Source organism: Meriones unguiculatus, chromosome 6, assembly GCF_030254825.1.
Source record: "Meriones unguiculatus strain TT.TT164.6M chromosome 6, Bangor_MerUng_6.1, whole genome shotgun sequence".
Lineage (NCBI taxonomy): Eukaryota > Metazoa > Chordata > Mammalia > Rodentia > Muridae > Meriones > Meriones unguiculatus.
In genome coordinates, this window is record NC_083354.1 from 60,095,442 (window position 1) to 60,122,961 (window position 27,520).

The 27,520-nt window shown below is 47.4% G+C and overlaps 1 protein-coding gene across 2 annotated transcripts in view; it reads right to left on the reverse strand.

Annotated features, from left to right (window-relative positions):
- Rasgrf1 (Ras protein specific guanine nucleotide releasing factor 1) overlaps positions 1-27,520 on the reverse strand; it is a 97,162-nt gene that overhangs the window by 60,270 nt on the left and 9,372 nt on the right. For both annotated transcript variants that reach the window (XM_021638710.2, XM_060385540.1), the window contains exons 2-5: positions 20,067-20,173; positions 11,766-11,913; positions 6,448-6,540; positions 3,185-3,438 (exon numbers count right to left, since the gene is read on the reverse strand). In XM_021638710.2, the coding sequence (XP_021494385.1) occupies positions 3,185-3,438; positions 6,448-6,540; positions 11,766-11,913; positions 20,067-20,173 (602 nt within the window). The remainder of the gene's footprint in view (positions 1-3,184; positions 3,439-6,447; positions 6,541-11,765; positions 11,914-20,066; positions 20,174-27,520) is intronic.

A 27,520-nucleotide genomic window follows, 5' to 3' on the forward strand; every position in this document is an offset into this window, starting at 1 on the left:
TCTCACTTCACTTCTTGCAACTCTGCCTTTATTTCTGTCCACTGTGCTCAAGTTTTTCTTGCCTCCTAGTTTTTTTTTTTTGCATAGGCCGTTCTCTTGGTAGGTACTGACATTTTTGGTTGGGAAAAGAGAGTAGGAGAGAAGAAAGACCTGGAGGTGAGAGAGTACAATATTATATACAAGCTAGCATATTTCAAAATTCTTTTAGATTCATTTAGTTTATTTTTAGGTGTGTGAATGCTTTGCTGCCATGTCTGTGTACCACATGCATGCCTGGTGCCCAACGGATGTCAGAAGAGGGCACTGGATTACCGGAACTGGAGCTATGGTTGTGCTGAGAATTTAATGTGGCAAGAGCAAGGAAATGCCCTTAACTGCTAAGCCATCTTTCCAGTCCCAAGGATGCTTTTTTTTTTTTTAACAAAACAAAACAAATCAAATTTTGATAAGAATAATTGGAAAGCTTTCCATTTTTACTCAGTTCTGTCAGTTTAGGTAAAAATGATTGATTTTATTCAGTTCTGTCAGTTTGAGTAAAAATGATTGATTTTTTTTTCTTTTTTTTTTTTAATGCTAAGTGTATTGTGACTCTCTGAGGAGAGTGTAGGTGGAAAGCTGTGAGCTGTCTGTAGAGCTCCGCCAACACACGGTCAGGTACCAGAGCAGATGCTGGTCACTCTCTCCGCATCCAGTTCTAGCAACAACAACAACAACAACAACAACAAGAAGACAGAGATTGGGCTGCCAGGTACCCTGTTCTGGTGGGTTCCATTCTCACCCCACTCCGTGTCAGCGGTTAGCAGCTGTGGCCTGTGGGTCATACATGACACACCCCATCTTGTGAATTTTCACTTTTGAGGTTATTGTTGTTTTACGGCAGAATCTTACTACATACTTAAGGATGGCTGGGAGTCAAACTATGTACCGTAGGCTGTCCTTGAACTCGGAATCCTTCTGCCTTGTCTCCTCAGTGGTGGCATTATGGGTATGTGTCACCACATCTGGATTTTCTTTTCTTTCTTTTTTTTAAATTTTAAGTGGTTGGGAAAGAACCCTTAAAAGGACATTTTGTGATCTGTGAAAATTATGCGAAGTACACATTGTAGTGTGTATAAATAAAATTAATTGAAACAGAACCACTACATGTGTTTGTGTCTCTATTATTGCTTAGTTGTTATAGGGAATTCAGGGTTCACAGACTCTAAAATACTTATTTTTTATTAGTTAATATTTTAGTGAATAAACCGATGGCATTTTATGTGTCAATGTACGTTGCTCAGATCTGTCCCTCCAGTACCCTTTCATTCCTTCTCCTACTTCTCACTGTAAAATAAAAATACTCCTATCTGGCCCTTTGCAGATAAGTCTTGCTGGCCCTTTTACGAATGGTACCCCTGGCACTGTGCACTGTCCTCACCCTCTGTGGGGAGTTAGACACTGAAAAACTCTTCACTTGTGGTGCCTAGACCTCTGTCTCATGGTTGTGGTGGGTGGTAGGTGTGTACCACCATACCTAGCCTGCAGCTTGAACAGTCGGTCAAAAATATCAGGTTAAAAGAGTTCTAGTGAAGCTCAAGAAGTGACTCACACCATTAATCCAAGCACTCGGGGCAGAGACAGCCAGGTCTCTGTGAGTTCAACGGGTTCAATTAGCCCACAGGGGTTTATCTGCCCCCACCCCCGCCGAGCTAATACCCATCCACACCCATGGTGCTCCATACATGGACTTTTGGCCTCTTCAGCCTGTTTTCCATCTGGGCATTAGAGACACATCTTGCTGCCTCTCCCATCACTGCATGGTGTCCATAGGCCTTTAAAACTTGCCACACTCGCTTGGGCAGAAGAGTCAGAGAAAGTGACCCGTGTCCTAAGTGTCCATGTAGAGGACCCAGACGAGGAGCTAATTTGTTAGTAAAGTAACAGAATGATGAAGATTTTTTTAAAGAAACACAGTATGTGAACACACAGAGACACAAGTGAGCCACCTTACTCCTGGTGAAAACTGCCCGGGAACAGCACTCTATTTTGGTGTCTTCTTTTCTGTTGCCCTTTTTTTTTTTTTTCTAGTTCATGCGATTTTCTCACCCACCAGGAAGTGTACTCAAATCATCTCCTAAGGAGAGTCCTCTTAGAAAGAGGCTGATGAAAAAGAACAGTGGCCAAAACTACAGACCCCGCTTGAAGGCTGAGAGCCTGCAAGTGGGAAAGGGACTGTTTCCATTAGGCAAAGGGACAGCTGGCAGTTGAGAACTGAGATCTGAAACTGGCCTCCAGGTGGCTGGATGGCACCAAGATAAGGAACACGCTTCATCTAACCTCCGGTGCCCATATTTGAGCTATAAATTATCTCTGGTAAGACTCATGTGGAAGCTTCGTCTCCAATCTGATGGCCCTGGAAAATGGTGAGGCTCTGAGAGGCATAGCTTAGTGGGGGCTAAGGTAGGGTTGGTGGCAGCTTTGCATTGTGGGCATGGTCTCACAGGAGTGGGTTTGTTCTGGAAAGAATGGATTGTTGTAAACATGAAACTGGTTCCTCCTTGTTCTCTGGCATCCTTGTTCACCAGGTGACACCTCCCTTTCACATGCTTCTGACCAGGGAGGCTCTTAATACAAGAGCCTTTTAGAAGTTAAGGCTGAGCTCTTACGTTTCCAAAACACGAGTGCAAATGCGCTATCTGTTCTTCCTTCCTTCCTTCTTTCTTTTTAAATTTTTTTTCCAGCTCTGAATATAACTGAGGGCCTCACAAATACCAGGCAAATGTTCTCCATCTGAGCTGCATTTCCAGCCATTTTTTAAAAATAAAGCACTCAGCTTCAGCTATTGGTACTTTGGGTGGAATAGTTCCTGTGTCTTATGTTTGGATGTATCCATGGCCTTTGCCCATCCATCACATGTCAGGAACAGCCTCCTCTAAATTGTGCGGTCAAACCGTCTTTGTTGACTGTCTTACCATGGTCACAATGCGTTAGATTTAGACTATGCAGACCTCTGTTCACACTCCCTTATCAGGCCCTGAAACTGTTTACCCATGTGACCTTGAATTATGTACGTCTTCTCTGGGCCTCAGTTTCTCAGCTGTATTGGATGGGAAACAGATGTGGGTTTGTTCCAGAATTCAGCTCAACATCTGGTGACCCAATACTTCCTGGCCTCCTTCCCACCTTTGCTGTCCCTCCTGCTTACCTGTTCAGGAAGATGCTGCTGACGTCATCGTGTGTGATGGGAGGCTTCTTGGAGCTGGCTGCCATGCGCAGCGGGCGCAGAAAATTGTTGACAAGGATGTGAAGTTGCTGCACATACTCGGCTTCGGCCTCCAGCATGCTGAACACCACCTGGTTCCTCTTGCGCATGCTGTCAGCGTGGGGAGACCGGATGTAGTCCTGGATGACGGTCTTCCACTTCCGCCGGCACAGCCAGCCCCGAAGGAAGCTCTGTACCTGTTAAGAAGAGTGGGAGGGGTCTACGTTAGTATCAGTTTCTCTTGTTCTTGTAAGCTGCGAGCACCTCAGGGGCAGGGTCCAGAGGCTGGTCATCCCTGCTGCTAGGAGTATGGGGAGAAGAGCTGAGATTCAGTGCAGTCCTGGGCTCTGCTGCTTGTGTGATGCTGAGCATGTTCTTTGTGCCCTCAGAGACAGTTTTTCCGTCTATCTAATAGGGATACGGAGCATCACAGTACGGACTAGACAGCTTGTTAGAAGTGTGGGTTCTAGGGTCTGCCCAGCCAGCTGCTTTTAACAAGCTCCCTAATTGCTTTGAAATGCAGAAAGGAAAAAAAAAAACAAACAAAAAACAAAAAATAATGGGACACAAGTCTCCACAACGGGGCTAGTCTACACAACAGGAGAAGGTTCGCAAGGCTGTGCCTGGCATGGTTGCGTCCTGTCTAATGACACTTCTGAGAGCCCAGAGGTTTCAATTAAAGCTTGTCTGGAGAGGGTAATTATCAACTTGAACAAAACATGGAAATCTCCTCATCTCCAGCTCTTCAGTGGATTCTGAGCCCCAGCGCCAGGCTGGAGCCTCTTCCAACTCAGCGGGGAAATGAGTCGGGCACTTGCTCCGTGGCCTTGGAGTCAGCTGAGAGAAGCAGCCTCCAACAAGTGGCAGGAACTTGGGAAAGGGTCTTCACTCATGGATATGCATGGACATACACAGATACACACACAGAAACACATACAGGCACACATAAACATACACACTACACATACAACACACACACAAGAACAGAGTAACAAAGACACATGCAGATATATACACACATTAATATGCAGACATATGCACTCAGCCACACATCACATGCAGAGAGACATATACACAGATACATGACATATACACATAAAGACACAGAGATGTACATAGACATGCTCATACAAACACAAAGACACAAGTACAAATAGACATGCATACATGTGCTGGCTGGTTTTATAAGATCTTGACACAAGCTGGAGTTATCAGAGAGGAAATCTTCAAATGAGAAAATGCTTTCATAAGATCAGGCTGTAGGCAAGCCTGAAGGACATTTTCTTAATTAGTGCTTGATGTGAAAGGGCCCAGCTCACCACTGGTGTACAACCCCTGAACTAGTGGCCTTGGGTGCTTTAAGAAAGCAGGCTTAGCAACCATGAAGAGCAAGTGTCAGGCAGCGTTCCTCTGCATCAGCTTCTGCCTCTGGGTTCCTTTTCTGTTTAAGTTTCTGCCTTGGCTTCCCTCAATGGATTATGATATACAAGCCAAATAAACCCTTTCCTCCCCAAGTTGCTTTGGTCATGGTGTTTCATCAAGCAATGCAAACCCTAACTAAGACAATGCAAAAAGACACAAAGACACAGGTACAAAACACACATACATAAAGACACAAGTACACACACACACACACACACACACACACACACACACACATACACACATACACAGTTGTCTTCAGCTGCACTGGGTTCTAATCCAGGGTCACCTACCTCCTGCACTCTTGGTGCTGCTTAGCTGTGCACAAGCCTGTGACTGTACATGGAGGAACACAGAGATGGGCCAGCATACAGGAGTCTTTACTGAAGGGCGCTGGCCATGGACAGAAAGGCAGCCTGTAGTACAGATTTGCCCTAAGGACAGGAAGGCCTTTGTGGAAAAGGGAGGGCTTTAAATCCCCAAGAAACAGACATGGGGGTGGAGGTCAAGCCAGCCCTTTTCAAATGGGGCAAGCAGAAAGAGATGCCCTAAGTTAAGGGGTGGGCCGAGATGTTCAGGGGCCCCAGCAGAGCCAGTTGTTCCTGCCTTGGTGGGACCAGTGTCAAGTCTCCATGTTTGCCTGTGTGAACCTGAAAGCTCCTACATGTGTATATGGATGGCTTGCCTCTCTTGCTTGGGGCTGACATTGCTATCCCTGTACAGGCCCAGGCTGTTAGACCCCCTGCTGCTCCAGGAGGCCATGTAAATGCCGCTGAGGGCATGGGCTCTGGAAGTGGTGCGAGGGTTTGCATGTCTCCCTGCAATATTTAGCTGTGTCAGCTTTGACAAGTTACCTGGCCTCTCTGTGTCTCAGCTTCCCCAGATATGAGCTGGAGATGACGATCAAATCTCAGAGGCTTTTCCTGAGGACCCACTTAATCTGCATCAAGCTCCTAGAATAGCATCTGGCACGTAGAACGTGGCTAATGAATGTGCTGCAATTTCTATTTTTGAGAAACCAGATATCCAGATTTCTGCGTGAAGTGTTTAGCTCTTAAAGCACTAGCAACAGATATAAGTGGGAAAATATACACAGGCTGAAAGCCATGAGAGGGCTGGACTTGGCCTGTGGGATTATATTTGCGGTTTCTGGACTGTGTGGAACGGGGTTCTTCCTGCAAATCAGGCAGAGAAGATCCTCTGGTTTCATTTGCTGACCTTAGGGTGAGCCATCTTCCTTGTCTTGGGTTTGGCAAGGTGAAAAGAGAGCCAGGCTTCTTCCCATGGTATTGTCATTACCACGGCTATTGGGCAGGTCCCTGATGCTTTGTGAAATATCTTTCTCTCTTGGGGTCTTATGAAAGGCAGCTTCCTGCTGAGACCTGCTGAAGAGTGGGCAGTTGTGAGGGGTGTGTTGTGGTGTGTGTGTGTGTGTGTGTGTGTGTGTGTGTGTGTGAGACAGTGGAAAACAAGCAAGGAAGTGATGATGGAAAGGTGTCCGAGGGGGCTTGGTGAGCCTGCATAGCACTTGGAGGAAAACTCTAAGGAGATTTCCCTAGACCGTGGTGTTGACCCCATCTCCTCCTTCCTCTCCCTTGTCTCTATAAAGTGGGGCTAGATCACCCTCACTCCCAGAGACAACCAGAAAGTACGGGGTGACAGGTGTCAAAAGAAGCAAGTTGCTGCCGGTTCTGTCAATGGATCTGGGGGTGACTGGGTGAGTGGCATGCCATAAGCATGTATGGGATAGCAGAGGGGCACTGCCAGCTGGGGATGGTACAGACCTTCTTAATTTTCTTGATGTCACTGTCCTCGTCATTGGGGGTGACAGTCTGGGTGGACTGGATGCGTTCATTGTCCTTGAGCAGGGATGCAATCTGCAACAGAATCATAGGTCAGTAGTGGGCAGGAGACACTGACCAGCAGGTCCCCCGCCGCAAGATGGGCAGCGTGGTGTGCTGAGTCTCCTGTGCCTTATATAAGGGAGCCACACGGGTCTCGGATGCCTATGTGGTAGTGCATGCTGCAGCAGAACAAGTTTACCTTGGAGTGTGGGCAAGGCCCTTCTATGTATGAGGACTGGCTGTAACCCAATCTGTCATTCTCTCCCAGGTTCTGCAAACCACAGGTCCCCTCTAATTAACTGTGGTAAGATACATAAAAAGGTAAAAGTTACCGTGTGAATCTTTTGTTTTCCATGCGTAGTGTTGTGTATACCTGTGGTGTGTGCACTTGTATGCAGGAGAATGTGCCTGAGGTCTTTCCTTAATCCCTCTTTACCTTTAATTTTTGAGACAAGGTCTCATTGAACCTGAAGCTCATCAGTTCATGGGTTGCCAGTGAGCTTCAAGGATCTACTCATCTTCACTCTTTCACCCAAGGCTGGGATTACAGGCATGTACCACCATGCCTAACTTGGGTCTTGGGGATCTGAATTCAGGTCCTTGTTCTTGCACAGCAAGGACTTTCCTGACTGAGCCAACTCTTTAGCACCCACCCACCATTTTTTGCTTGTTTGTTTGTTTGTTTGTTTGTTTTTGTTTTTCAAGACAGGGTTTCTCTGTGTAGCTTCAGCTGTCCTGGACTTGCTTTGTAGACCTGGCCTTGAACTCACAGAAAAATGCCCGCCTTTGCCTCCCTGTGTGCTGGGATTACAGGCATGTGCCACCGTGCCTGGCTTCACCAACCATTTTTAAAACAGAGGTTTGTTTATGTGTGTGTGTGTGTGTGTGTGTGTGTGTGTGTGTGTGTATTTGTGGAGGCCAAAATACAACTTTCAGGAGTCAGTTTTCTCCTTCTACCATGTGAGTAAACTCACATCATCGGGCTTGGAGGCAAATGCCTTTATCTTCTGAGCCATCTCACTGCCCTCCCCAGTGTGCCATTGTTCAGAGGCATCCAGCTGATTTGTAATGTGCAGCCAATATCTCCATCCATCTCTGTGATATTCAGGTGGAAACTCCATGCCCATTATGCAGTGAATACTTCCTCCTGTGGCTGCTGACAGGCACCTCTCGCTGCTGACAGCCACCTCTGGCTGCTGACAGCCACTGTGCTACTTTTCACATCTGTGAATCTTACACTAGCAAGCTCATGTGGAGTAACTTGGTACTTTGCTTAGCACTGTGCTCTGGGTGTTCATCTGTTATGTATGTAGCCTGTGTCAGAATTTTCTTCACACACGTTATCATTATCTTTTGTTCCTGCTGTCCCTCCAGTGCCCTCCCCCCTTCAGGCTGTTTCTTTTCATCTCCCAGATAGTCCTCCCCCTACTCTGCTTTTTTTATTAACTGTATCAATCACCTTCTTCCCCTCTCGTGACCCCCTTTTTAGTTTCATGGCTGACACGACACACATATAGAAACGCACATGCATATAGTCTTAAGTATAGTGTCCACATATGAGAAAACATGCAATATTTGCCCAGTTCTGTCTTATTTCATTTAGTGCAGAGATCTCCAGTTCCATTCATTTTTCTTGCAAACGTCATTATTTTATTTTTCTTTATGGCTGGATAAAGTTTCACATTGTGTTAGGTACTGCATTTTCCTTATGCATTTATCTGCTGGCTCCACGTTCCAGCTATAGTGAACAGCAGTGAAAGTGTATGTACAAGTATCTCTGTGGTAGGCAACGCTCACCTGTTGGACTGTCCTTTATCTTTCTGACAAAGGCACATGGGGGACAAATCAGATCAGAGCTGGTGGCTCTGCTGGCTGGCCTCTCTCCTCTCTGGGTTACCCTGGAGGACTTCTTGGGATCAAAGTTGTCTTTGGAGCTTAAATACTTGTCTGGAAAGCTAATGTAGCCCCTGATGGGACCTAAAAGAACTTCCACTTGTCTTATTTGGGGATCATAGAGAATCAAGACCAAGCCCTGGTGCCCAGGAGCAGGATACTCTAAGTCTGTCCGAGACTGTCCCAGTGTACAGGCCAGTGCTTATCACATAGTAAAAAAGAAAGAACTTTCTCATGAAGAAAAGCCACCCGTTCCCTCTCCCTGCTTTGGTGAGAGTTCCATGGAGAGTGGTCTCATTCATCAGGCATCACAGAGCCTGGTGCCTAGCACAGGGCCCAGCAGGCAACACACCCTCGTTAGCTACAAAAATAAATGCATTAAAAACTGATCAGAGCAACAGCGGCTGCAAAAGCCCCAAATCACAGAAAGCTGCAGCAGTCACTGAGCCCGGCACATCTGAAGGCAGACGCTCAGGGGATTCTGCAGACACGGCTGCCGGCAGGCTGCTCCCTTCTCAGAACACGAGGCTGTGTGCCCTCAAGGCCACTTGCTGAACCTCAGGATGAATGGCTCTCAAAAATGAACCATTGACGCCTTTGAAAGTGGAGTGAGCAGTTGCAAGCTCTCCACTCTTAGGCTGCTAAAATTACCCTGGCTGGCCTTCGCTTGGAGAGTGTCTGAAAACATCTGACTGGATGTTCAGTGGAGAGAGACCTGCTTGCCCATCTTTTCCTTTTTCTGGTTCTCTGTACTACTTCGATATATTTTCTCCTCAACCCTTAAGCTTAGAACATTTACATGCCGAAGTAAAAGGCTAATTCTTTGGCCAGCAGTCTAAAAGGCTGGAGTGTATACAACCACACACACACACACACACACACACACACACACACACACACACACACACGAGGTCTGGGTGAGCCCAGAGGCTTCTATGGCTGGTCAATACCTTCCTCCTGGATTCAAGGTCTTCAACTTCACACCAGCCTGCCTTCTGCCAGTTTTGGTATTTGCACAAAGGGTGGTAGTGATGGGCTCTGCTCTCTGCACCCATGCCTTCACTGACCCACAATGAAAGCTTTTAAGGCCAACTACAACCTGAGTTTATTGTGCCCTCTGGCTTTCAAACACAGTACCAGGACCAGGGCTCACACAGCCCTGCCATGGCCCTGTTCACACTCTTACACAGCAGACTAAAAGAGCAGACATCTCCTCAGTCCTAGTGCCATCCAGAGCCTGTGATCACTCACTCACTGAACGCTCACAAGCTTCCATGCCAGGCAAGAGGCTCTGAGTGGCAGAAGAGGCAGCTTGACCACTTACGAGGTTCCGAGCAGGCTGCTGAAATTACAGACACACGGAAAGCTGGTGTGTCTGTTTCATTGCCTTGGGCTTGAGAAAACCTTGTGAGCAGACACATATCGGCTGCTCACACACTGGCCAGAAGCCTCATGGGAAAGTGGCTGTCCTTGGTAGGATTTGGGCAGGTAGAAAGCATGGGCATGGGAAAGGCATGCCAAAGAGGAGCAGGGATGTGCAAATGCCAGGGTGTAGAACAGTTCAGCACTCTGGGGTGCTGGGTGGTGGTAGGTGGTGACCGCATAGTTGGGACCTGGGCAAGAGGGTGAGGTCTGTGGTTGGTGAGCACAGAGCTTTCATGAGTAAATGACTGACTGCCACCCCACAGCTCTTGGCCAGAGAGTTAGTAATTGGGTAATGGAGCCACAATCCTTCCCTGTTCTCCATCTCCACTGTGTGTGTGTGTGTGTGTGTGTGTGTGTGTGTGTGTGTCTATGTTTGAATTCAGGAGATGTACTGGTCTGGCACAGAACTCAGAACTTCTCTCTAGAGTAGGATGGATTCCAGAGTGAGCCAGGAGTGTTAGAAAGAGGACAGTTTTGGGCTAGCCTCTGGAAGACTGTCAGAGGCTCTGCACAGATTAGAAAGACTAACAGATGGATGGGAGCCAGTGTTCCAGTTCCAGCTTTGTCACTTCTCAGCTGTGTGTGCTTGGACAAGTGACCCGAGCTCTCTAAGCCCCGTTCCCCGTGGCTTATACTATTGGTTTGTTTGTTTGTTTCTCTGTGTAGTCCTGGCCATCCTGGAACTCTCTCTGTAGACCTGGCTGGCCTCGAACTCAGACATTCACTGGCGCCTGCCCCCTGAGTGCTTCGATTGAAGGCGTGTAACACTACCACGTGGCTTCTCCTATTGGGATGAGAATGGGGGCTGATGAAGGAGGTATGTCTGAAGCCTCATAGTAGGTTAGAGATAGGTCAAAAGTGGACCTCCAGTTAAATGTGAAGTTGCAAGTTGAGTTATTACTAGAGGAAAGCTTTGCTGTTGCTGGACAAGATGGACAAGATAGCTCTCTGAACTTTCTAGATAGGGCTGGGAGACTCTGGGCTACAGCTGCAGGTGTGGGAAGGGTTCTGCACGCACCCTGGAACCGGGACTTCTAGCTCTCTCGTTGACACCTGCAGATTCTTTATCCTTTTCTGTTAGGATTAAGTTTTGTTTGTTTGTCTTCTTTTTTTGGGGTGGAGTCTGATGGCATCTGGGAACACAGCCTGGGGATTGAAGGCCTGGATCGCACGAATCCCCACCTCTCACTCTGCTCTGCTTCCTTAGGTGGGTTCTTGGCTGTCTGCTCTCCACATCCTGGCATCCAGGATGCCACATGGGCTACTAGGAAGGATGCCTGAGAGCCTCTGCTTCCAGGAGTCAACGGCATCTCCCAGCATGGTACCTTAATTCAGGTTCCCATTCGGGAGTGGCCCAAGGCTTGGAAAACAGTGAGTAGCTAGGCTCCAGGAGGTGCTTGCAGGAGCGCTGCCCAATGAGGCGGCACACGAGGAAGGCTTGATTCCATGTTATCTGGGGCACACACTAAAAGCCTGTGGTTTGCCACTCGACACTTGTGTATCCAGTGCAGGCACAGAGAGAGAGAGAGAGAGAGAGAGAGAGAGAGAGAGAGAGAGAGAGAGAGAGAGTCCACAGTAATTACTACAGGTGATATGGCACCTCTAGAGCCTGAGGCTGACAATGGTGACAGTTCATGTGCTTTTGCACCATCTAATAACTTGTCATAAGCAGTCTCAGCCAGCCCTGTCACCTGTCCAGGTTGTAGCTAAGATCCTGCATTGCATGAAACAACCCAGGAGCAAAGAAGTGGGGGTGGGGGGCACATCCCAGGTGGCACTTGGTAAACCCAGAGGTGGCATCCAAACCTGGTCTGAGTGCAGGACTGTCCCTCTCCGCTCCCACCACCGCATCCTAAGCTTTAGGCTCAGGGATGGAGCCTTGCCCATTGCGAGCCCCTGTCTGGCAGGAAGTTGGTCTGGGGACCCGGTCTGGCAGTCACCTCCGCCTTCAGTCGTTCGATCTCGATCTCGCCGTCCTCAATCTGCTGTCGCAGCTGCTTGGCCACCGTCTTCTCTGTCTCTACTATCTGCAGGAGGTGCAGGTACTTCTGCATGAGCGCCTCGTGTTCCGTGGCCAGTGTCCTGTAGCTGTGGACAGAGGTGCATGGCAGGTGAGATGCCTCGCCTGTCTGTGGGTCCTACACAATCCATTCTCACTGACTTTTAGTTGCTTTATTAGCCCTGCTTTTTTTGTGTCTCTGTTTGTCTCTGTCTCTCTATCACACACACACAAACACACACACACACACACACACACACACACACACACACACACACACACCCCTAGGACTTTGTCTAGGTAGAGCTGCGTTTTGAAACATATCCCCACCACCCTTCCCTAACTTCACCCTCCTTCTGGAATTCAGCTGAACTATCACCTCCAGGAAGCCTTGGTGGACTTCAGGAATCTTTTTTTCAACACCTGAGCTTCTAGCACCATGGTGATGGAGGGTGGATAGATCGTGTACCTAGAAAGTACTTAGTGGACACTTGCTGGATGCAAGGGTGACTGCAGATGCATGCATCAGGACTTGTGGGATATACAGAGGACACGTAGGCACACACATCTCTCTGTTTGGGTGATGTGTAAAAACACTGCAGAGTACACAGAAGTATCAAATGGGTGAGTCACAGGCTTTTAGTGTATGCCTCTGAAGAGGGGGCCAGCAACAAGGGTTATGAACAGGGAAGGCTTCCTGGAGGTCCTAGGTGGCATAACCCCAAGCGGGAGCTCTCTGACTCCAAGCCTAATACCTTGGGTACATACCCACTTTAGGACAGCCCTGAGTAGGAGGCTTGTGTTACAGCAGTTGGTGAAGAGGTGAGGAGGCTAGGTGGTACAAGGCCAGACAGAGTACTAAAGGATAGGCCAAGGTGGGAGAAGGTGTCGTGGAAGGTGAATACATTAACATGTGGCACATAGATGGACAGAGTGGCAGAGCAGGAGATAAGGAGTGCCTTGCCTGAGAGAGACCTCGGTTTCCTAAGTTCTAGGTCTGGGCCTCTTCATGATGCTCCATGGTATGAAGAAAGCCACTAGAGAGCATCATAGGTGGGTAAGAATCTGATCCCATGAAGGGACCCAGCCTTGGTGGGCAGGGATTCTTAGAGAAATGGGACTCCACCGTTCCAGAGGGAGGTGTCTATCCAGATGGGATAAAGGCCAGGAAAAGGTCAGGGCCTTAGGAGGGAAAGGTTAAAATTCTCAGGGACAGTGAGGTCTGGGTCTCATTATTGACCCATATTCATCATTACTGACTCATATTCATCACTGTTCCTCAAATTGTTCCCCTTGCTCACCATCACCTCAGAGCCAACTCTTTGCCTTTCCTTTCTCACACCTGCTCATTCCTCTGCACTCCTTTCCTCACCCAGAAAGGTCCCATCTTTTATCACTCTGTATTATGAGGGGGTCTCTTTCCCATCCTTTGACTGGCAGGGCCCAAGATATCCTATACACCCATCAAACTCCTCTGCATGGTCTCCATCTTTTAGAGGACACTGTCTCTGTTCCATTACATATTCATCCCAGTATCCAGAAAAGGTTCAAGTCCCTACTTCTTTAGAACAAACCCAGCCGTCCCTCGACTTCCCTAACTCTACCCATCCTGTGACAGCTAATCCCGGCTGTCAAAGTGACTAGATGGACACAGCTAGAATATTAGGAAAGCATACACCTCATAGGTGTATTTGTGAGGGTATTTCCAGGGATGATTAATGAAGGGTCAGGAAGACTTGCTTTAACTGTGAGTGGTGCTATCCCATCAGCTGGAGGTCTAGAAGGAACCAAAGGGGAGTGAGGAGGAGGCCTACTAGCTAGGGCATCCTTTCTGTCTGCCTTCCGGTTACCATGAAATGAGCAGTTACATCCTGCCACAAGCTCCCGCCAGGATGGTCTATCCTATCACAGTCCCCAGAAATAACAGAGCCAAGGGATGGAGGACTGAAGTTGCAGAAACCATGACCAAAATAAACCTTTCCTCCTTGAGGTCGTCCTTTCAGCCTTCCCACTTGCTTGGCATGCTTTCACTGAAATTGTAGCTCATCCAGTGTCTTCTAGTGCTCTCTTCACCCTGGCAGTAGAGCATTGGCTCTTAGCAGCCATAGCAACTGCATCTCACTCTGGGTTCACCCACTATCTCCTACTTGTGAGATCAACGGACACTTTTTACACTGGAAGCTTCTTGCATGACCATGCAGCCCTGCACACAGCTGGCTATAGTGTGGTCAAGCCATGGGGAGAGGTCTTTGTCTCAGTCTCAGGAGTCTGTCACTTGAGTTCACAAAGTCTCCTCTTAAGAGGCTATGATAATAATGAAAGCCCTCCAATAATGAAGGGCTGTGCCAGGGTGATGAAGTGGACAGGGAAGCTACGGAGGGTCCTGTCCTCTGATGGTGCCAGAAGATGCCTTCTTGAGAGGAAGCTGGCAGCAGCCGTATCCTGGGGGTGGGAAGATAGAGCAAGGAAGGCTTGCTCCATCAGGCTCAGAATAGCTGTGGCAGGGAGGGGATCTGGGAAGAAACCCTGATCTAGCCAGAACACTGATCTCTGTCCTTAGTGCCAGCCTTTCTTAAGTTACCAGCCATGAGAGAAGCTATTCCATTATAACACTATTACATTAAAATGGCGAGCTGGGTGCCTCTCTTGTGAAAATGAACACAGGCAGGAAGAAGGTCTTTCCAACTTCCTAGGATACTTAATTGTCTTCACTTGCAAGTAAAATTCAATTGAGAGCAAGGAGTCTGTTTTCACACCATCCTGCTTTCCTGCTCAGGGGTGTGAAGCACAGTTTCTTCATTAGTCTAGTCTTACTAATGGCAGACACCCCAGGGCTTCAGGCAAGAGTCTCATCTGCAGGTGATCTGCTTGCCTTGGCTTGTTCTCCATTTCCTCCCTTCCCCATCCCCCTCTTTATTTTCTTCTTTTCTCTCCCATTTCTTCCTCCCTTTCCCTTTCCCCTCCTCCTCAGTCCCCCTTTCCCTTCCCTACTCTTGTCCCCCTCCCTTCTACCTCTTTTTTATCCTATCCTCTTTCCCCCTCTTCTTTTCCCTTTATCCTCCTCTCTTATGATGCTTTAAATGTGAAGTCTCCTGTGTCTGAAAATGAGCACAGATAAAGTTGGGGCCAAGAGCAGCAGGATGGCTGCACAGATTATTAGCGCTGTTAGAAAGAGGCCACTGCACTGGTGGGATGGCTCAGTCAGTAAAGTGCTTGCCGCACAAGCATAAGGAATTTGGTGCAATCTCTAGAACCCAGATTGCAAAACAAAGAACAAAAACCAGACTGTGATAGTGTGATAGTGCTTGTAATCCCAGTGCTGGGGAAGCAGAGATAGGTAGAGCTAGCCTAGCCTGCTCGCTCAGAGAGCTCCTGTCCTGTAAGAGACCTGGATGGATGGACAGACAGACGGGCAGACAGACAGACAGACACACACACGAATTGGCCATACTTCACCCATTACTGGCTCAAGGATATTTGAAAGATATTTGCTTTGAGAGTCCTTCCCTACATCCAGTACTCATGGGCAGCTGCAGCTGCAAGCCAAGTGGATGTGGTTGCTGCTGGAGCCAGTGGTAGATTTTGATGTTAAGTCACAGGATACTGGTTTCGGAGGTATGCAGGATATATGAGTCATGGTTCAGAGGTTTCAAAAGAAGGCCTGGGAAGCTAGGCAGTATGGGAGGGTCAGAGTCCCTGAGAGGGCAAAATTGTAAGAGTTAAAGATGAAGTTTTTTGGAGCCCTCGGGAGGTTAGAGATCTCAGAAATGTAGACATCTGACAAGGAGAGTTTTAGGAAGTCAATAGGGGTTCTGAGAGGCCACACTGAGGCACAAGCAGTTGACAGACTTGCCAGAGGCATGCAAAGAAGTAGAGAGGCAATGGCTTGGTAAGAAAGATGGTGAGCTTCCAAGATGGCAGGCTTCTTCCTCACCATCACCCCCTGACACCTGACAGATTAAAACAAACACTTTATGGGCTCTTTCTCCCATCAGTAGGGTCCCCTGCCTGTGGACTGGCTCAAAGAGTCCAAGGCTGTATCAGGACATGCTTACACAAGAGCTGTGGGCTTGTCAGCCATCCTTTCTTTCTTCAAACTGAGCAACCCTATGTTGGGGAAGGGAGACCCTTCACAGTCTTTAAAATGCCTCAAGGAGATCCTGTGCTTTGGCTTCCCTCGTCCTTGTTCTACTTTGCAGAGAGTCTTTGCTCTGTGTGCTTTCTGTATGCATACATTTCCTAGCCTCTCATAAAAGCCTTTCTTGACCACCTGTGATATTATACATACCCTTCACCTGCAGCTCCCCACTTCCTCCAATGAGATCTGATCGTCCATAGTTTCCACTATTCCCAACAGTTCATTTAATGATGAATTCACCAAGGCTCAGTCACTGATTGGGGCAGAGCCCATTTGAGAAATTTCCTGTGCCTTACAGTTGTGCAATTTTTAACCCTGATTTTTAATTCTTTAACTGACAAAGGAAACGAACCCATTCAGGACCCCTAGATGGCAACAGTATGAGCTCCGGACAGAAAAGACTACAGGGGCAGGGCTTTCCAAACCCACTGGAACTCATACCATGCCCCAGATCCTGGATATGCTCATGACATGCCCTGGACACTCAGATGTGGAGCTATATATTATAATGCTTGTCTGGTGGGATGTTGGCCTCATTCCTCCTTTCTATGTTTCCATTCCTCTTTATGGAAGGGGGGTGGGGATCCCCATCATTGTACGTTAGAAGCACGTGACTTCCTTTTTTTATGTTATAGGTGCTCACATGGCTGCTGCCTTGAGTCGCTGAAGAGTTTGGACTTTAGACCTATGAGAAATTCTGGGACTGTTAAGACTGGAGACCTTTGGGGACAGAGTAAATACATTTTATTTTGTGAGATGGTCATGGGCCTTTGTGGGCCAAGGGAAGAAGATTATACTTTAGTCTGGAATGTTCCTCGTGAGCTGATGTTTAAAGGCTTGGTGGCCAGCAGATGGGCTTTTGGGAGCAATCATGAGGGCTCTGACCCAATCGGTGACCAAGCCTTGATGAATTCATCCCTGAATGGACTGTTGGGATGCAATAGAAGCTGTGGAAGGTTAGGTCTAATTGGAGGAAGTGGGCAGCTGGGGAATGTGTTTTTGAACGGCATATCTTGTCCTCAGCTCTCGCTTCTTTCTTTCTGGCTCTTGCTGCTATGAGGGGAACAGTTTCCCTCTGCCATGCCCTTCTGATAAGATGTTTCTATCCTAGCATAGACCAAAACTTCACGGACTCGGCCAACTACAGCCCGAAACCATGAGTAGGTCTTTCTTCCTTTATGCTGATTATGGGTATTTGGTAACATCATTGACAGAAGCCAACATCCCACTCCCTCCCTCCCCTCCCTTTTTCCCACTCCCACCCAATTCCTTTCTTTCTCCTCTCTTACTCTTTCTTCTTCCAATGGAGACAGACTGAGCCACACCTGCTGTGTGCACTGTCTTTATGAACTCATAGACTTTGAGGGCTAGAAGGAAACTCAGGGATCATGAAGTTGATGTATGATTTGGTTCAGGGAAGGAGAAGCAATTTGCTCACAACAACCATTGGTCACTGTCAAAGCTGCAGGTGGAATTGACCCCAAGGTTTGAGAGTGCATCTCAGCCTCCCCAACCCCTGGCCTGGCATCTAGCTCTCAATACAATGTTAGATACATAGCACACTAGCTGCTTATCTTATAAACAACTGTATACATACACTACAGAGGCATCCCATAATACTAGACTATGATCTGTACAGCATGAGATAACATTGTATATTAATACACCGTAGAGCTTATTTTTGTACGTGGCATGTTTCTATTAAGTATATGTAAATAAAAACTAAATTGGAAATATGTAAAAATACTTTGCACTCAGTATGGCTGTGGCAGAGAGCCAGTTGTTGCTGCTGCTGCATATACACCTCCAAACACACACACACACACACACACACACACACACACACACACACAAACACCGTTGTAAAATATGCTTTTCCAAGTTGACAGTTTCTCATAGAAGGAAGGGGTGGGCAGGGTGGGTCATTGGATCCTCACCTAAGAGTCTAGCACCTCCTCCTAGCCATTTTTGCAAGTGGCCTTGGGGTGCGGGAAGGTGTTAGAGTATATTGTCTGGGGAAAGTTAACAGAAAGGGGCTTCATCTACCTGGAAATGGGGATGTCATAATCTATGCTGAATAAAGAGTTTCCAGTGTGGATGCTTTCCAGTTCTGCCAGCAATCCCTCACCATTCTATAACTGAGCATAATAAATTCACTAGTTTCCCAGAGTGGGCCTTGTAGAATTGTTTTTTGGCTGGGCCTTTACAAAGACAGTGTGGATGTTTTTTACTTTTCCCCAGGGAAGGAATTCTTGAAGCACATGCACATCCACACATGTGCATGCATGCACATTCCCTCTCTCTCCCTCACCATTCTCCCTCTGTGTGTGTGTGTCTTTCTCTTACCACCCTCCCTCTCTCTGGCTGAAGTTGCATAAAGCTCATAGTTCCATGACCTGACCTTGATTTCAGCCTCACATGGCTCCAGGCTGAAATCTCAGATGGGCCTGGACTTCTGTTGCATAGAAAATGCAAACTAATGAAAGGATGTTGCAAGCTGGCAAGTCTGTGGTGGCTGGTTATGCAGCAACAGGCAAGTGAAACATCCGATATTCACCATTCGTTTTTAGAATGTGAGCTTCACGTACATAGTGTGGAAATCACAGATCCCAATGTCATAATGCCGAGGAAGACAGACAGGAAATAGCTTAGCCACCTGGGACTCCACTTGGCTTGGGATATACCTACATCTCTCTTTTAAGAATGCACTTGATAGCCTGGAATTCTCAACTGCATAACACACACACACACACACACACACACACACACACACACACTCATACTCCATATTAGGGAACTCACCTGGCAACCTGTTAGCAACCTAGGACCCCTATCTGCACGGGTTTGCATGCACATCCCTCTCTAAAGAATGCAGTGTTGTTTCTCATTTCCTTAACAACCATCAGAATTAGACATATTCTACTCAATCATACTTTAATTGTGTTCTGGTGTGGAATATGAAGGTCAGTCTGTCCTGAACTAGTTTTGGGTGCATTCGCAATAAGGCAAACTCTGTCCTTAAAGTAAATTTTTAGGAAGAATCCCATATTTGCCACCTTATGATTGTACATAGTTGGGCATACATATAATTAACATCAATCTATGGGAAAGGACATATGTAGTAGGAAAGATGTTCTATAACTTAATATATCAATCAAGATAAAAAAACAAAAACCACCCACACTCTTAAGAAACAATCATTCACCCTTTATTTGAACCTCATAAAAGGAAGCTCTAAACAGTAATTGGGCCTTGAATCTTTTTACTTTTGAGGCCTATTGTCACTCTTGACAGATTATCTGATCTATTCTATTGCTTTGATACATTGACAACTTTGTGTGAGCCTTTATTTTAGTTCTTTCAATAAGAGATCAAGAATGCGGACATACCCAGCCTGTGTCCCATATCTAGTCACAGCTTGAGCAATTATGATAAAAAGAATAAACCTTTAATCAAGGCAAAGATAATTTCTGGCACCCAGGAAGCTCTTCCCATTTTATTCCCACCCCAGAAGTAACTGCTGTTCTGGGTTCCATCACCCTGGTTAGTTTTGTCTGATGTAGAATTTCATATAACTGGAATCATATAGCACATTTTTTTTTTTTTTGCTATGTCTGTCTACTCAGCAAATTGATTTTGAAATTCAACCACTTTGTTGTGCATAACTGTAGTTGATTCATGTTTTTTTTTCCCCCAGCAATATTCCATTTTGTGGATGCACCAGAGGTTTGTTTATGTATTAGCTTGGTTGTAGACAATATGGCTGATGATTGTGCATAAAGCTGTTAAGAACACTTACACTGGAGAATTTCTGTGGTCATTTCTCATTCCTCTTGGATACGTGCCAAGGAATGGAGCTAGTGGATAATAGAGCATATGGTAAGCAGCTGACTAGCCATGACCCAGTTTGGTTAGAACAGAGTGCAAGTCCTCAGTGCTCCCTTTCTGTGGCGCAGCCAAGACTGGATCCTACCAAGAGATGCTTTCACAGCATCTACCCTCCCCTCTACTCTCCTTCCACCTCCCTATCCTGAGAACTGGACTGATAGAAGATTGCTTGGTTTGGTCTCATCTCCCTAGACAGGTTGGCAGGGTGAGACATACCTGGCATGAGCGATCGCTGCCACCCACTCGTCACAGTCCTTTGCATCCTCCGTCCTCAGCTCCAAGGCCTTCTGGTTCTCATGGGTGAAGTTCACCGTGAAGTAATGCTGCACCAAGAAGAAGACACAGACACCTCAGGCTACCAGGATGCCCACAAACCCCAGAGCATCCCCAGATGCCATGCTGAGTGCCTGCTGCTGCAGCAGCCCTGCACAGATGCATTCTTTGTGATCGATGGAATGCCATTCTATTTAGTGGTTTCGAGTGCTCAATCAAAAAGACTTTTGTGTGGTGTAACAAAACCTATGCTACGACAAGAAGGCAAACCCCAATTACAAAAAAAAAAAAAAAAAGCTAGTTTGAAACCATCAGTCACTCTGGAAGGACAGCAGGGGAAACACACCAAGAGAACATCTCCATGGGGCACTGGGTACCAATTCAATGCAGCATGCCTTTAATTACTCCATGGAAACTGACTAAGCACTCGTCTGGCTGCTGGGGTGACAGAAGCGAGTCAATGGCACAGTCCCTGGGAAATCTCACTGTAAGCCACTTCCACGCTGGGCGCAGGTGTCTCACTGAAAGCTGAGTCAACTGTGGGGCCGGCCTCCCCGAGGTCTCTGGGAAGCTCAGAAGCCAGATGAGAGACACACACCTATAGGGTTGCCATGGGGGTCAAGTACCCGTAAAGCTCTCTGGACGACACCTGGAACTAAGTAAGGACGACGTGAGTGTGTGCAGTAATTAATGCCATGTGATTGATGAGATGCCGGGGGTGAGAGGGACTGTGCAGCACGGAGGAAGCCTGCCACTGATCCTGCCCAGGGAGACAAAGAGAAGCTGCTCAAAGGATGTGTCCTGGGTCCTGGTTCCTTTTCAAGTTGGCTGGAAGAATGTGGATGAGAACATGAGTTACCTGGAGCCCTTGGTCTGCTGGGAGTAGAAGGGATACACACTGCAGGTAGACAGAGGTCAGAGGGGCTGCTCACAGTCAGGAACTCAGGGGTGCGAAATACAAGGTGAGAGGAACCAGATGGATGTCCTAGTTTCTGGTTTGAGTAACTGAAGTGCCCCGGACAGTGCTCTATGGGTGGTTTGGGGGGGGGCAGGATGAGTGGGAGATGAACATGTAGAATGTGGGCTCAGGGGAGAAGCTGGAGAGAAGTCATTCAGAAGGAGGGAGAAAACCAAGTTGGGGCCACTCTGTTCTGTCTCTTGGAAAGGAGCAGGGTAGGGTACAAGGAGGGTGCCTTGGGCCAGACCTCTGGAGATGTGCCATGCAGGGAGCCTGGGCTTCCGTCCCTTGGTGTCCAAGTGGCAGGAGGCAGCAGCATAAGGTGAGATGTATAAACTAACTTGTACCATATTTTTAAATGCCATTCTATCAGTCAGGCTCATGTGAGTGCGTGAGTGTGTGCGTGCGTGCGTGCGTGTGTGTGTGTGTGTGTGTGTGTGTGTGTGTGTGTGTGTTACCGGGTAGGGGGAAGACTTGTTACAGAGTTAGTGCTATCCCTTGTTTCCTAGGAAACAGATTACTGGGCCTGTAACATGAAATGTCAGCTTCAGCCTCGAACAACTGAAGGAGAGCTCCAGTGGGCACTGGCCCTGTGGGAAGGAGGCAGGTTGAGAGAGGAGCTGCAGGTGGCCACTTAGCTCCTTTCTCATCTAAGGAAAGGAAAAGGGCCTATAAACGTTCATCTTGTGTGATCTTATTTTGTCCCACATCCCACATCATGCTAGAGGCACGATCTGTTTTGCAGCTGACAGCCCAGACACTTAGAGAAGCCGAGTAAGCAGAGAGCGAAGGAGCCACACGCAACCTCCTACTTGGGGCCTGGCCTTTGCCACTGGGATACAGATTTCCTTTCCCTTGCTTTTCCTTTCCAATACTGGAGCCTCAGAGATGCACTGACACATGCATGGGCCTTAGATAGCTCAAGGCCAGGGCCTGGGCCTCAGTGTTCTGGAGAGTTCCCAGCCCTACCTTGCGCTGGTTCTGAGTGAACAATAAACCGCTCGAGGAGAGGATGAGTGAGATGGTGAGGGCTCTGTAAGGCACCAGGGATGCTGCAGCTCTTTCTTGGCTCCCATTAGTAATGACCAGCCTGGTTCTCCTGAGCACATGCCCCATGCCTGCCATAATGCTGAATCTAGCAAAGGCCCCATGGAGAAGGGAAGACCATAAGTTTGCTGCTGTTGGTTAGCTGGAATATAGATCTGATGCTTTATTTTTATTATCACCAAGTCAGGCTTCTCCAGGTATGCACAGCTCAGGGATGGACACTGAGGGTGATAGGATTTTTCTCTGTGCCAGCCTTTTTTCCACCTACTCTCCATCTAGGATGACAATTAGGGAAACTCTGGGAAACTTTCGTGAAAGAGGAAGGGAGGTTGTGTGTGTGTGTGTGTGTGTGTGTGTGTGTGTGTGTGTGTAGGTGTGAGAACAGCCAATATTATGGATGTCCATGGGTATGAAGATGAGGGAAGGCAAGGACTTAGATTGGGACCCTGAGGTTTGTGAGCTAAGAAAGCCTTGGCTCTGGCTGCCCCCTTCCCTCTGCCAGTGTCTTGCTGTGAGGTTCAGGCACCTGCAAGCATTGGCAGAGTTTTATAGTAAAGCCGACATAAGCTACCATCTGGGATCCTGTTGTACTCTGCAGCCCTGGAGGACAACCTTGGCCTTCAAGAGCGGCTCCTGGTGAGTAGTTACTCCAGATGGAAGACTCCTCTCTACAATTTGGCACGGACACCCAAGGACAGTGGAAACACCTTCCCACAGCACAGAATGGCTCCTCAAAGTCCTTGGCTGGTATCAGCAATATGGGCATGTTGCTTGAGCTTAGGAAACACCTGTGCTAACCGCAGAGGGCACAAGTGGCTCTGGCTTACTTGTTTCCTACCTCCTACAGGTGTGAAGCTTTAGTCTGTGAGAGTTTCAGGTGTTCCCTTGACCTGAGACTTCTGAGAGTGAGAACGCATAAGAGTCAGGGTTGTAATAATGTGGCTTTACAGTCCAGTTTGGGTCAAAGAGTGAATCTCTCATCTGCCCCTGCACAAGAAGCAACCCTAGCTGGGCCAAAGCAAGACAAAAGAAAGCCGGTGGGCAAATTTACTCCAGCCTCCATTCCTGAGTGAGGTTAAAAGGAAAAGGGAGACTACATTTGGAAGAACTTTTCCCCTTTTTTGGGTGTGTGTGTTCATCTGTGTGTGAGCATGAGTGTATGTAATTTTGTGTGTGCAGTTTGTGTGGAGACTGGAGGTTGTCTGTCTTCCTCAATAGCTTTTCACATTAAGTTTTGAGACCAGGTCTCTTACTGAACCTTCTTCTCAACTTCTACCTCCCCAGTCCTGGGATTCCTCCCCAGCCACCAAGCCTGGCTTTTTTCATGGGCCCTGAGGATCCAAATTCACCTTCTCATGCTCCCATGGCAAGTGCTTGACTCACTGACCCATCTCTCAGCCTCTTTATTTTCTTTTGAGATGAAGAAATGGCTGTCTTCAGTAGGGGAGGAGAGATGAAAGGGCATTTCATATTCTTATGCATTTGGAGGACAGCAATGAAAAGCCCAGGGGCTTTGTGTTTTTTGATAAATGCTATGGCAGCATGTTCTGCTAGATACATAATCTTGAGCACTGTTCAGAGAATTCTATCCCTCTTCCTTCATCTATACAGCGAGCATAAAGAGGCTCCCTTCTGTGTCTTCTTCTTCTTCTTCTTCTTCTTCTTCTTCTTCTTCTTCTTCTTCTTCTTCTTCTTCTTCTTCTTCTTCTTCTTCTTCTTCTTCTTCTTGGCTCATAAAGTTCAATTGAGAGAATGCTGGCGTCATCCCCAATGCATGTTTGCTGCTCTTTTGATTTTCTTACTATCTCTATGATACCACCCCCTAGCAGTCTTGTTGGACAACACAGATGAGCCTAATTTGTGGCAGGTATTCCTTGGGTGGTATGTTCTGCTGCACAGGTGTGGGATAAAAATATGGTTAACTTTCCATCCCTGATTCAGTCTAGACATCTGGGGCCAAGTTTGGAACAACATTAAATGTACAGAGCAACTGAGGGTCTGAAGTGCCCATCTAATGGGTGACTAGCAATAGCACAGGAGCACATTGAAACTCATTCTGAACCTTCCCCATGGGTCAGAAACCCTCATATCCTCTGCTGTCCCTGCCCCCTGGAGGGTAGCCACATCCTCAGGCTGGCGCACACTGCATTCATGAGGAGACAAGAGGACGGGGAGGGGAATGCTTGCTACAGCAGCTCTGCCTTCAAAAGTGGTTCTCATGACCCGCGGTAAGGCTGCCTCCTGTCACTGTGCCCTGTGCAGTGAGCAGAGCTTCCGGCTTGGATGAGGCAAGGTTCGGCAAAGATCTACACCTTGGTTATCTGAACTGGGAAAGATATAGCATCTTCTTTCTGTTCTTTCCATGCCTCCCTGTCTAGATCTTTTCATTCTCTCCTGGTCACAGTTCTGGCCCTTCTCTTCACCACCCACGGCTAATCTCCCTACTCTCCACATGGCAGGTGGCTCCAAGGTCAATGTGGTCCATATCTATTTCCCCTCTTGTCTTAGGATAATCCTCTATTTCCAAAATTCCTGGTGCTGGTGTCAAATGTCCACTATTGAAGTCTAAGGAGGTGCCTGAGCCCCTGGAAGCTGAGGATGGGGTGGAGCTCAGAGTCTAACCTGCTCAGCCCCTCCCAGGCCTTCTGTCCCTCCCAGCTGACAGGAAATGGATACACAAATCGGATGCATTTCCTGGGGAGATGGCATGTGCTAACCAGTTCAGTTCAGAAGAAAGTGGAACAGTCGATTGCCTAACAGACACATCTACAGGTAGAATCCCAGCAGCCGGGACTCCTGTGGCTATGTTGGTAGCCTTGTTGTCTCTTGCAACCCTGAGCTCTTCACTGGCCAGTATCAAGCACGTGTTTTAGTCAACAACACAACGTGGTGTCAATCGTGAAAGCAAAACTCACATCTTTTTCTCCCCGCCTGAATGATTCTTCATTTATTAGTCTAGTCACAAGCACTCAGCCCGCAGAAGAACCTGGTCTACCCCATGGTTATCAGTGACAACAGAAAGGCCACATCATGAATGCTCTCAGAGAGGTAAGGCATTCCTCATGATCAGTGCTTTCCAAGGTCCCTAGGGCCAGCATTTAAAAACAAAACAAAACAAAACAAAACAACTTGCACAGTGAGGTCAGGCAAGGAGGACTTGAGCCTCTGAAGCTAAGAAAGCATTTGGAACCCCACCAGTTCAGTTTAATGTCCTTCACTATGGCTAAGGTGGCTCCTATAGCCCCATCCCTCCTAAATTCTCCTCAACCTGGGTGTTAATGGACTTTCTAATTGTTTTTGGGTTTTTTTTTGTTTTGTTTTTGTTTTGCTAATGTCTCAGACAGTGTCAACTCACACGACACATCAGTGCTATCTGGGAATTTAAGTAATTTTCTACATGGGTTCTGGGGATCAAACTCATGTCCTCTCACCGAGCCATCCCCACAGCCTGGCACTGGTATTTCTGATGGTTCCCTCAGTTCATTCTTATGTCATTCATGTGCCTGAAACTCCCAAGGGCACGGTGCTGTTTTGGCACCAGAAGCAAAGGTACCTCTCCCTACCCCTCAGTCCTCTCAGAGAACGTGGGCAACTGCAGCGGGGAAACATGGGGTTTCAGAGCAATGACCTGGGTGTGCTGAGTTCTATAGACGCAAAGGGTCTCAGAGTATGCAGGAGGGAGATGAGGCTTCATCGGTGGTAGAGGTAAGGCATACAGAAGTGGTTCCTCAACCCAGGCCTGGAAGACATTGATTTTATGTGGAGTTCTGCTAATTGCCACTGTCATGATGGTCTGCATCTTCTCTTTTGCCTACGCCTTACTGAGTGGGCCCCTGTCCTATCAGGGACATCATTTCTGACTAAGAAACAGCCCTGCAGCCTGGCGCTGTGCCTTGTGCTGGGTATGGGGCTGTCCCCTTTTGCTGAGTGGGAGACCAAGCTCATTACACTAGTTCATTAGTTAATTGGTTAATAGCAAAAGCCTCAGAGCAGGTGGTGCTGAACTTGCCCCTCGGGAGTGGGCAGTGGAGCTGACAAGATTGATGAGGGGACAGGCATCTTATGAAAAAGACTTTGACGTGCAGGGACGGCAGGAAGGTACAGGGCGGTCCTGCAGCCGAAGAATTATTTCTGGAATATATTCAATAAAGAACCTTTTCTGATTTATTGATTTACTTACTCATTCTTTTATTTTTTGAGCCACGTAGCCCAGGCTAGCCTCAAACATGAAATCCTCTTGCCACAGCCCCCGGGGTGCTGGGATATGCACAACACCAGCCCTATCTTTCTTTCACTTTTGGGGAAAGATCTATTAATGTCCCGTCAATCCAGAATTCTTGGGAGTCATCCTGGGGTAATGGCAGGTGCAGGATTTGGAGTTCAAATGTATTATTTCACCTTCAAAATGACTTGTCATTTCTGTTGGCAGTTCCAGCTTTCATAATGCCTATGAGTTTTAACTCCTCATTTTCTAGTCATTCTAATGCCCTGGTATCTAGATCGCTGGTCTCCTACAGGGCCTAAGCTATGTATCCATCTGGCCACACACTTGCTGGTAATACTGACCTCCTACCTACCTTCTCCCTTGCTCACTGACCTTCCCCTCCCTTCCCTGTCAGTGGTGGTGGCTAGATCTCCAGAGCCCACTCCTCTCAGCTTCAGGCAGGAGTTGAATTGTCTGCTCTCATGTACTCTAGGCCCCGGGAGCCAGGGCCACAGAGGTGACGGTGACTGTCACGCCAACATCTTCCAGTCTTCATCTGTGCCTTCACCAGCCTTCCCACCACCTTCCCACCAATCACTTTTCTATATGTTCACTGAATGGGCTCTCTTCAGTGGCTTCCATCTGAAAGCGTCTGCTCTTCAGTTTCTGTCAAAGACCAGATGAGAGGCGGTCTTTGCCATGGGTATTTATCGGTTGTAGCTCTGATTATAATAATACAAAGTGCTTTAAAATGACCCAAATATTCCTCAAAAGAAGGCTGTCTTAAAAGCCTTTAGCATACCCATACAATGGTATATTCTGCAGTCGTAAAAATAATTTCCATAAGGAGCAATCATTATGTAATGAGAAAACTAAGAATTGGAACAGTGGTTACAGCTTATTACAACTTGTTAGCAGTTACGCACACATACACGTATCTGATATGTATGCTCCCTGAGAGAGTGCATAGGGCATCAGTGAAAACTGGAGTCAGGAGGGAAGGACCAGCTTCATTACACACACACACACACACACACACACACACACACACACACACAATGAATATATATAACACACACACATATATATATTTGTCTCATGTATGTTCAGCTGTGGGATTATACTACTGATTGACTAATTTAGGCTAAACAATGTAGTGGCTGTTTGTTAGTGTCTCTCACTGACTGT